Source organism: Etheostoma cragini, chromosome 15 (assembly GCF_013103735.1).
Source record: "Etheostoma cragini isolate CJK2018 chromosome 15, CSU_Ecrag_1.0, whole genome shotgun sequence".
NCBI classification, from domain to species: domain Eukaryota; kingdom Metazoa; phylum Chordata; class Actinopteri; order Perciformes; family Percidae; genus Etheostoma; species Etheostoma cragini.
In genome coordinates this window covers 1508045-1519316 of record NC_048421.1, presented here as the reverse complement: position 1 = coordinate 1519316, position 11272 = coordinate 1508045, and the positions used below count along the sequence as shown (strand labels likewise).

Below are 11272 nucleotides of genomic sequence, written 5' to 3'. Positions count from 1 at the left end.
TAGATAGATAGATAGATAGACACGTAGATAGATAGATAGATAGATAGATAGATAGATAGATAGATAGATAGATAGATACGTAGGTAGATAGATAGATAGATAGATAGATAGATAGATACGTAGGTAGATAGATAGATAGATCGATAGATAGATAGATAGATAGATAGATAAATAGATACATAGATAGATAGATAGACAGATCGATACATAGATAGATATATAGATAGATAGATACGTAGGTAGATAGATATCCTCTAGATTAGAGGATTTCTCACCTTATAAACAACATCTGAGCTTTCGCTGTGGGACTTAAATTTCCTGACCCTTTCGAACAGCGCCCTGGTCTGCTCCCCATCACTTTTATCCAGACTAGTCACCTGTCTGGGGCTGTCGACCACGCCTGAGGGCTTGGAAAGAGGACAGTGCACCTGGGACGTGGACGACAGGGTGGAGGTACAGGACAGCGTGGACGGGCACGGGGAGGGAGGCGTGGCAAAGGACCTCTTCAAGAGCGGGCTGTCTGTGCCCGAGTCGATGCTCGTTCGTCGTGTGCGTGTCACCGAGGGTGAAGGTGAAGTTGAGGAGAGCGGAGGTCGGGGTGGAGGCCTTTTCCCCGCCACCTCCATCTCCTGGATGCTCTCCTGGCGGGCGGCGTGAGACAGGACCTGGGAGGTCCACGGGGACTCGCAGCACTTTGCCAAGATGGCCAGGAAGTGCTCTATGCGGGCGGAGGTGTGGGGGAAGTGGAGCCAGAAGGAGCCGCTGGCCACCAGCACCAGGGACTGGAGCATGGCCATGTAGGGGAAGAAGCGGGAGTACAACGGCAGCGCCTTGTGGTAGCACACCTGGACACACAGGTAGATACACTTAAAGCACGAGAAGTACAGTTTTAGTTCATTGTGGTGCAGTGGGAACAAGTTGTGAACACAACATTGCGTATTACACTGTAACGCCATTTTTTGTTTTCTGTTATTTTGAAAGTGTAAATAATGAAAATAAAATCTAACTTTTTGTGACATATTATACAAATGTCTAATAGAAGTAAGTAGAAGACAGAAAAACACACAGTGGGGCTCGAACGTTAGGGCACCCCTAGGTAAAAATGTGTGTTAATGTGCATAAAGAAGCCGAGAAAAGATGGAAAAATCTCCAAAAGGCGTCAAATGACAGATTAGACGTTTGTTTAATATGTCACAAAAAGTTAGATTTTATTTCCATCATTTACACATTCAAAATAACAGACACCAAAAAAATGGCGTCTGCAAAAATTTAGGCCCCCTGCAGAGTTAACACCTTGACGCCATTTTGTTTGTTTTCTGTTATTTTGAAAGTGTGAATAATGGAAATAAAATCAAACATTTTGTGACTTATTATACAAATGTCTAATCTGTCTTTTGATGCCTTTTGGAGATTTCTCCATCTTTTCTTGGCTTATTTATGCACATTAATACACAATTTTTACCTGGGGTGCCCAAACTTTCGAGCCCCACTGTATACACCCACAGATGGACTGAAGAGCAACTTCTTCAGTTATCATTTATACATTAAAATCCCCCCCCCCCCCCCCTCCCTTCTCCATGGTTACCATGCCCCAAACAGCTGCACTATCTCAGAGCTCATTAATAACTCTACCTGAAATGTGAAGGGAGTGAGACTTCAAGAATCTGGAGGAAGTCCCAAGTTCTCTGAAGATAAATGTGAATAATGGGACCGTGGGTGCTTAACCCTCGCATGGTATTTGGCTCAAATTGACCCATTTAAGGTACAAGTTACATTTAATCTACCTGAAAATCAACGGCTTTACCTTATTTCCTGTGATAAACATGTATTCCTGACTCAGAACATTATTGTGGATATGACACTTATGTTGTTTACGTAGTGGATTTTTAACATGAATTATAACCTTATGATAAAACCCCACTTCCATGTTTAATAGTGTGCTAGTAGAGACTGATGCATTCCCTAAACATAGATGTTATCTCAGCTTTTGGAAATGGAGATAAAGACAATATTTGTTAAGCCTTGTGTTGTCTTCCCGTAAAAAATGGAAAATCAGCATTATCGCTGTTTTTAACTTTTTCAATACGCAACACTAACTTATTAGTTTAGTTTTACAGTTATTTTTGGAATTTATGGTCAATAAACCTCCTTTATAGGAAATTACACCTAATGTTTGAGTTAGAAAAGCAGAAATTAGGAATTATTGAGACTAAAATTAAAGGAATGGATGTTGATGATAATCACAGACTGGAATATGTCAACTTTTACTCAATACTATTTCAAAAACACTTCCATTTGTTTTACAATGCTATAAAATTGAATAAGACGCCCCAAAATTAATGAAAGTAGAGATGTGTACTTGGCAAAGAGCGTTGGGTGGAATCAATCATGTTATTTTGGGGAATTAAAAGGAACATTGATACAGGACAACATGAGGACAACATGAGGACAACATGGGGACAACATGAAGGCAACATGAGGACAACATGAAGACAACATGAAGACAACATGAGGACAACATGAAGACAACATGAGGACAACATGAGGACAACATGAGGACAACATGAGGTGAACATGAGGACAACATGAGGACAACATGAGGTGAACATGAAGACAACATGAAGACAACACGAAGACAACATGAAGACAACATGAGGACAACATGAGGACAACATGAAGACAACATGAGGACAACATGAAGACAACATGAAGACAACACGAGGACAACATGAAGACAACATGAGGACAACATGAAGACAACATGAAGACAACATGAGGACAACATGAGGACAACATGAGGACAACATGAGGACAACATGAAGACAACATGAGGACAACATGAGGACAACATGAGGGTTTATAGATTATGAAGTAAAATTTTATTTTAAAATTGTTTTTAAATCCCCAAATAAGTCCCGGATCAGTTTGACCTGAGGGACTCGAGAGGGTCCCGGAGCTGAAGACCACACCGGGGTTAAGGTGAAAATGAAAGATCATCTTCAGTTCATCAAAACAGGAACAGAAGTGAATCATAGACGTGTGTTTGTATTGAACCCGTTTAAAAAGACACATGCACAGATAAGAGATTCATTTTAGAAATGAGCTTATTTTTTAATAATTGAAACGTGGCAGAAACCAGATGTGCTGGGCTTCGTTATCCAAATTCTGTCTTTCTAAAGCCATCTTTTCTTCTGTTATTTGCTTGATGATGGCGTCTTTTTCTTGGACGACACGTCTCAGCCGATGATTGTCCTCAGCCAGGGATTGAAGCGTTGTGTCCTTGTCCTTCATGTCCTCTCTGGTTCTCTCCTGCTCCTGTTTCCAGAGCCAGACGACCCTCTTGAGGTGGAATTTGGCAGAAAGTGAGATGTTCTTCTCGGCCTTTAAGCTTTCCCTGAGAAGGAGGATCTCGTTGTTTTTCTCCTGCTCCTTGATCTTGCTGTCCTTTCGGACATTTTTCCTGATGGTTCTCTCGGCACGTAGCGCCGTCAGGATTTTCCCTTTCTCTTCTTCCAGCCCAGTGTTTTGGGAGATCAGCTGGTTGATCTGGTTCTGAGTTTCCACCGGGTCCTTTGTCAGGTCCTGGAGCCGTGTGCTGGGAGTCGAGCAGACGACCGTTTCTGGAGTTGTTGCCATGATGGTTTTAGTATTTCTTGTGATAGACAGAAGAGATGTGTCTTGAAGGAGTTCAGACTGTTAACTGCCTGTAAGCACCCAGGGTTGTATTTATAGTAAAAGAAAGTTCCAGAATGTGTCATTGTGATGTCATGCTGGCTGTGATGATCGTAGAACATAGAACATAGAACATGTTCCAATAAATTCAATTCCAGGAGCTTTATTGACATGGACGTTTCAGTGACAACCATGCCAAAGCATTAGGAAAAACACAATAAACAGATATATGTACAGTATATTAACACAATATTAGGATGGGTTCATCTAAATTTCTAAATCTATTATTGTTATTAAGCAACATGACACAAAAGGTACAGTATATTCTTATAAATTTAAAGACAGTAAAATTTTACATTAGACATGAATATGTACAGATGTTTAAAACTGGGATCTTTGTGTGTGTGTGTGTGTGTGTGTGTGTGTGTGTGTGTGTATATCATGTGTGCATCATCGTGTGATGTTAGGCTGCATCACATGACTGCTTCTGACGGCAAAATAGAAGTATGTGTGCATAGCCCAATGTAGAATTTGAAATAAAGTTCTTTTAAGGGTCCTTTAACGCTGTAACAAAATGAAATGGACGACCTTCTCGATTTAAATATTTTTATTAAACACAACAGTGCATTTATTTTGACTAGGATGGCTGTTACAAGTCATCCAAAAAAAAGACATATTCAGTTTTAACAGTCCTGCGTGATACCTTTTCAAGATGTGTGTGTAACTTAAGATTGTGTAACAAATGTACTTATTTGAACTCAAACAAAGATCTTTTCCTAAACCTAACCAAGTCGTTTTGTATCATTTCACGGCAACGTACCTGTTGAACTGAGGTTGAAAAGTGGCGCTAAAAGGTTAGCCACCCAGTGCGGGAAAAGGTGATGCCCGAAGTCCTGACCAAGCGTCCGTAGGTGACGAATTGGAGTTAGAATATGTTGGTTTCTGATCACCTGGTGAATTTAAGTCCAATGCTCACTGTCTTTTTCACTGTTTTTGGTCTCGACCAACTGCTAAGGGAAATATATGGCCCTTAGCAGCTAATGCTACACTAGCTAGCTGCTAAATGTATGTTTATGTTCGTTACAAGGCTGCTAGCAATTAGTACGTTTTTAAAGATTTTTTTCTCTGTAAATTGGCTCTAATAATCACATTTTTCTCTGTTTTTGGTGTCGACCAACTGCTAAGGAAAATCTCTGGCCCTTTAGCAGCTAATGCTACACTAGCTAGCTGCTAAATGTGTGTCTTCTGTTTATTACAGGGCAGCTAGCAATAAGGACGTTTTTAAAGATTTGTTTCTCAGTAAATGGTTGTAGGTGATGAATTGCGAGTAAGAATATGTTGGTTTCTGATCACCTGGGGAATTTAAGTCCAATACTCTCTTTTTCTCTGTTTTTGGTCTCGACCAACTGCTAAGGGAAAAATCTGGCCCTTTAGCAGCTAATGCTACCCTAGCTAGCTAATAAATGTGTGTCTTATGTTTTGTTACAGGGCTGTTAGCAATTAGTACGTTTTTAAATGTGTTTTTCTCTGTAATTGGCTGTAATAATCACCTTTTTCTCTGTTTTTGGTCTCAACCAACTGCTAAGGGAAATATCTGGCCCTTAGCAGCTAATGCTACACTAGCTAGCTGCTAAATGTATGTTTATGTTCGTTACAAGGCTGCTAGCAATTAGTACGTTTTTAAAGATTTTTTTCTCTGTAATTGGCTGTAATAATCACCTTTTTCTCTGTTTTTGGTCTCAACCAACTGCTAAGGGAAATATCTGCCCCCTTAGCAGCTAATGCTACCCTAGCTAGCAGCTAAATGTATGTCTTATGTTTATCACAGTGCTCAATTAGTACGTTTTTGATGATTTTTTTCTCTATAGACGGTTGTAGGTGACAAATTGGGCGTAGGAATGTGTTGTTTTCTGATCACCGGGTGAATTTAAGTCAACTATTCACTCTCTTTTTCTCTGTTTTTGGTCTCGACCAATACCCAAGGGAAATATCTGGCCCTTTAGCAGCTAATGCTACACAAAACGACGCCCCAAAGAGCTGCTTTCAAAACTATGGCTTTTTTTCAACATTACCAACCATGCCTTAAACAGTCAACATTTTTATTTGATTCTGTTCTGTTGCATTTTCAAAGACAAGGGAAGCTACTAGGACAGTACCTGGCTTACGTAAACGTACTGCTGGTAGACCAGGTGTGTGCGTCGACCCCGGGCTGTGGAATGAAGATTTGGGCCGATGTTGCGTTGAACATGGGGCTTCAATGGTGGCTTCAATGCAGCCCCACTAGTTGAGGTATTCGCAGTAACAAGTGGATCCAATGGCACGCACACCACTCGGTCCCTGGACAGCTGCTCGGTGCAAGCCAGGACGGATGCCATCAGCATCAGGACCACCAAGTAGTCCATGAAGACCTCCCACCAGGGCTTCAACAGTTTACTCCGATTCTGATGCTGGTTCAGAGGCGCCAGCTCCGACAGGGAAAACATGGCCGCCTCTGGCTCCGACAAGGATGTGCAAGAGTGGAAAAGAAAAGGTTAAAAGGTGAAGAAAGGTCTGAGCTACACACATAAAGGGACAAAAATGAGTCTGGCCTTCGATGTCAGTGTCAACAGGTTAAAATCTGGATCAACAGAGGTACATTACAGTAAATAGGATAAATATGCACACGCAGCATGTTCATTCTGTGTTCATTTTCATAGTTATTTTAGGAATTATGCATGACATTTTCTCAAATAAGCATTTTGGAAAAGCTCTCACATACTGTACACCCTACAGTAGGCTACTCCAAAGTACTCCAAAGTACCCCTAGGGGTACGCACACCCCCATTTGAGAAACACTGCAATAGAGGGTCGACACACGTGATGGCAGTTATCAAAATATGTGAAATATCTAAAAACTGTGTCACCACTTTTGGGAACAGCTGACCACGGTCTGCTGCAGGAACATCTGGATCTTTTTATAGAATATGAATATGAATAGAATAGGATTCCTTTCCCTTGAAAACACATTTTCCAAATAAGTTTCTTAATGAAAACCTTATGGACCGAGATGAAAACAATACTTTCTGCCAGAGTCGGAGGAGTTGTTGTTGTTTATTTCAAAAGATATTTCTGAGTTTGAGTTTAGTTCCTTGCTTTTTTTAAAGAAGGTAATGTCACGTTTTCCTCTGCAACTCTTGAGAAATGACAGCAATAAAGTTTATTTTCCAAACTTTAACTCGGTTTTTCGATAATTAGTTATGAGCGTGACGTTTTCAGGAGCTTTCAAAATGCTTCAGGGTTTAATGTAAATTCCACACAAGAGTAAAATTAAAAAAATTACATCTTTAAGTTTTCATATCACATCAAAATAAGGCGTGCATACATCTGCCAACATTGCTGTTGTAGGCCAAATCTCTAGAGTTGATTTTTGGTCAAAAACACAAATCACAACCAAACAATTTATGTTATTTTTACAGCTCAGAATTTAACTTTCACCTACCTCGGTAAATAACTTGTTGTTTCTCTCTCTCCCCCTCCTCCGATCAGCTCCTTACACAAACTTTATTCCGGCCCCGTCTGGTTCTGCTGTGAAAAAAAACTCCTGAAACTTACAACTAACTCCTCCTCAGCTGGGCGACAAGCAGCTTTTCAAAGGTTGCCATGGCAGTGGATGAGTGGCTGAAAAATTTAATTCAGCTATAGAAGCTTGTTCAAGACCCACCGGGGGGGGGGGGGGGGGGGGGATCTGGGGGGGGGCCTTTACCCTCCAACTCCTTCAGCCCTGACTCTCAGGAAAACATCAGAGGGATATTAGACACAAATCACAGTCACAAATAAATCTATACTTATTAGAAAAAATGTATTACTCACCAGTCACTTTATGGAATAGAATAGAATAAATCTTTATCGGGACATTTTTCTATGGCTCACCAGATCTACAAGACATAGAAACATACAGTGGGGCTCGAAAGTTTGGGCCCCCCAGGTCAAAATGTGTATTAATGTGCATAAAGAAGCCAAGAGAAGATGGAAAAATCTCCAAAAGGCATCAAATGGCAGATTAGACATAATATAATATGTCACAAAACGTTAGATTTTATTTCCATCATTTACACTTTCAAAATAACAGAAAACAAAAAAAAATTGCATCTTTTCTTGGCTTCCTTATGCACATTAAAACAAATTTTTAGATGTGGTGCCCAAATTTTTGAGCCCCACTGTACAGACAACATCTCAAACATAAGTAAAATATTAAAAAATGACATAAAAATATCATGATAAAAAAGAATACATGTGCTTAGATTCATTAAAATAGCAACACAGTTTTATTTGGTTGAGGATACTGATGCATTTGGAATAAAAGATTTCACAACATACACTTTTTGCCAGAGGCACTCCTAAAAGTACACTCTTATGAAGTCCATTTTGCTAGTTGGACCCCCTTTCGCCTTCAGAACTGCTTTCATTCTTTGCGGCGTAGATTCAACGAGGGGCTGGAAACATTCCTCAGAGATTTGGGGTCCTGTTGACGCGACAGCTGCAGATGTTTTGGTTTCACATCCACAATGCGAGTTTACCTGTTTCCACCAAAACCCCCCGAGTTGCTCTGTAGGTTTAAGATCTGGTGACTTTGGAGGCCATTTGAGAACAGTGAACTCAATGTGGAAGAAACCAGTTTAAGGAGATTTGAGCTTTATGACGTGGCGCGTTATCCTGCAGGAACTAGCCATTGGAAGATGGGTTCAAGGTCATGAAGGGTTGGATACCATCAGCAACAAAGGTCAGGCAGGTATTAAGGGCTCCTAACACATTCTCACTTCCAAGAGCCTGAAGCCTTTGTACAAGCGTGGATCCATGCTTTCATGTTGCTTATTCTGACCTGACATGTTAATATCGCAAGACCAAGCAACTATTTTCCCAATCTTCTTCCAATTTGGAGAGCTTGGGCCAATAGTAGCCTCAGTTCCCTGTTCTTAGCTAACAGGAGTGGCATGGGAGGACTCTTTTGCAGATGTATCCCATCAGCTTTTTAGTTTAACATCTTGTGCCTTCAAAGATGCTCTTCTGAAAACCTCAATTATAACGAGTGGTTATATACTAAGTTAAAAATACTTTGGATGCAGAATGGCTCCTTCTAGAGTCGCAGGACTGCAGCAGGTTAGCATGGAGCCAACTTATTCTTCTTTAAAGCAGACTTTTGCCTAGTTGAATATTGAACATTTTATCCTATTTCATAAACTCGTTCATAATATATTCATGGCACCCTACAGAACCTGTTTTGCATTATTGTACCCTGTAATATCCAGCAGGGGCTGCTGAAGTGCGTGCGTTACACACAACAGCAGCATTTGTCTCAACAGCTGTAATCCACCTGTCGACCCATTCTTGCCTTTACTTTACATTTCCCCCAGCTGACGCTTTTTTCCAAACAACTTCCAGTGAGTGCATTCAACCATGAAGGTACAAACTCTCAAAAAAGCAGTAATCAAGCATACAAAGTGCCACAAAATGCCACATGCAGGTGAAAATAACAACCTTCCTCTTAGCCAAGGTACATAAAGTATGTATGAAAATTACGTTGCATTTGAACTACCATACCAATTTATTAGTTTGTGCTGTATTCAATTTTTCAATTAAATTCAATTATATATACAGTATCAATTCATAACAAGAGTTATCTTGAGACACTTTACAGAGAGAGCAGGTCTAGACCACACTCCAGAATTTACAAGGACCCAACAGGTCTAGTAGTTTCCTCTAGAGCAAGCAACAGTGGCGAGGAAAAACTTCCTTTTAGGCAGAAACCTGGGACAGACCCAGGCCCAGGCCCAGACCCAGACCCAGACCCAGGCCCAGGCCCAGACCCAGGCCCAGGCTCTTTGTAGGCGGTGTCTGACGACCGGTTGGGGTTAGAATGAAGAGTGGCAATGAGAGTCACAAACAATAGTAGTTTGTAGTAGTTCTTTGTAGTAGTTCATGGCATAGCAGGTCACTGTGGGGCATTACAAGGCACAGCAGGACGTAACAGGATGTAACAGGACGTAGCAAGACTTTATAAACAACTTCCTCATGAGAGAGTGATATATTCTATTTCATATTTTTATTACCGCTTGCTACTGCTTGGCGTGGCTGACTGGTGTCGGAGCATGAACGTGTCCTGCTTGGCTTCTTATTTTAACTCAAGCTACTGTTGCTGTGTAACCTCTGCTAGTGTCTTTCTGAAGCTTTGTGCAGAAAAGGCACAAATTGCTCTTCTGTATCCAAAGAGGCTACAGAGGTCTGATGACCGAGAAAGCCATCACTGTGAATTGATTTTCTCGTGAGTGTGAGTCTGTGTAAACTCCCGGGAGGGTCACATGTAACTCCAAGTGCTGTTTCCTTTGTATTTGGGCCAAGAAGAATCTGGAGCAAAGACTCAAACTGACAACAAACCACAACAGGATCTACTCCACACAGCTGCTGTGTGTGTTTCTGTGTGTGTGTACTGACATTAACTGTTGCCACCGACAAGATAAAGTGTTAAGATGTAACTTTGAGGGACGGGGACAGATCTTTAAATAACGTATTATCACCTGCTACCAAGTCAAGCCCACATTTGTACGGTAGACAAGGATTACTACGTTTTAAAAAAAAACTTGTCAAAGATAAAATCAGCAGCGGAGGACACCTGTAGCAACTGAGCGTGCTCAGTATCTGATGAACAGCGTCAAGAATCACAGTGCAATGTCACACTGACAGCCTAACTGCACTGAATTCTGTTTTTCAAGCCTTTATATTACATGCACATCTCTGAAAATGCAGGGTTTCTATATTTTATTTTGGTTTTTAACCTTTCTTTATCAGGGATTCACTGAGAGACAGCCTCTCTTTTGCAGGAACAACCTGATCACATGCACACAACTCCACCTTCATACCTGGAAGCTGCCGGTTCAACCACAGTCTGATCCTCTCTCCATCTGTGTGCAACCTCATCCCATTAATGAGTGTTACTAACTCAACTTCTTCCCTTTCCCGGAGTCTTGTGCTCTCTCGCCCCTCTCCTCTCTCCTCCTATCACTTCCTGCAGGTGTTTCTGGTTCTAGATCTGTAGAGTCTGGATCTATGGACTCTGGATCTGTGGAGTCTGGATCTGTAGAATCTGGATCTGTGGAGTCTGGATCTATGGACTCTGGATCTGTGGAGTCTGGATCTGTGGTCGGAGTCACCTGCTCCCTCCATGTTCCTGATCGACACCCTCTGATACAATTCTCCATGTCTTACTCTCCCTCTCTCTTTCTCTCTCTCTGTCTTTCTCTCTCTCTCTATCTTTCTCTCTCTCTATCTCTCTCTCTATGTCTTTCTTTCACCCCCAACCGGTCAAACCAGGAAGTAGGCATTGCGAAGGTCCAGTTTAGTGAAAATGGGGAAGCACTGGAGCCTTTCAAATGCATAACTCATGAGAGGAAGAGGATACTTGTTCTGAATAGTTATTAAAACCTTTGGAGTCAATACATGGGCGGAGAGACCCGGTTGGTGAAGGAGATTCTGGGTCTGGAGAAAGCCTGGTTGGATAAAGGAGATGCTGGGTCTGGAGAAAGCCCGGTTGGATAAAGGAGATGCTGGGTCTGGAGAAAGCCCGGTT

At 41.4% G+C, this 11272-nt stretch overlaps 1 protein-coding gene across 1 annotated transcript in view; it reads right to left on the bottom strand.

Moving 5' to 3' along the window:
- The window catches only part of si:ch211-106h11.1 (volume-regulated anion channel subunit LRRC8D), a 14316-nt gene extending 3364 nt beyond the window's left edge, over nucleotides 1-10952 (bottom strand). Inside the window, 4 exon segments of the mRNA XM_034894624.1 lie at nucleotides 24-845; nucleotides 5829-6157; nucleotides 7151-7187; nucleotides 10912-10952. Coding sequence (XP_034750515.1) covers nucleotides 24-845; nucleotides 5829-6155 — 1149 coding nt within the window. The 5' untranslated portion in view covers nucleotides 6156-6157; nucleotides 7151-7187; nucleotides 10912-10952.
- Nucleotides 10953-11272: the final 320 nt, after the last annotated feature.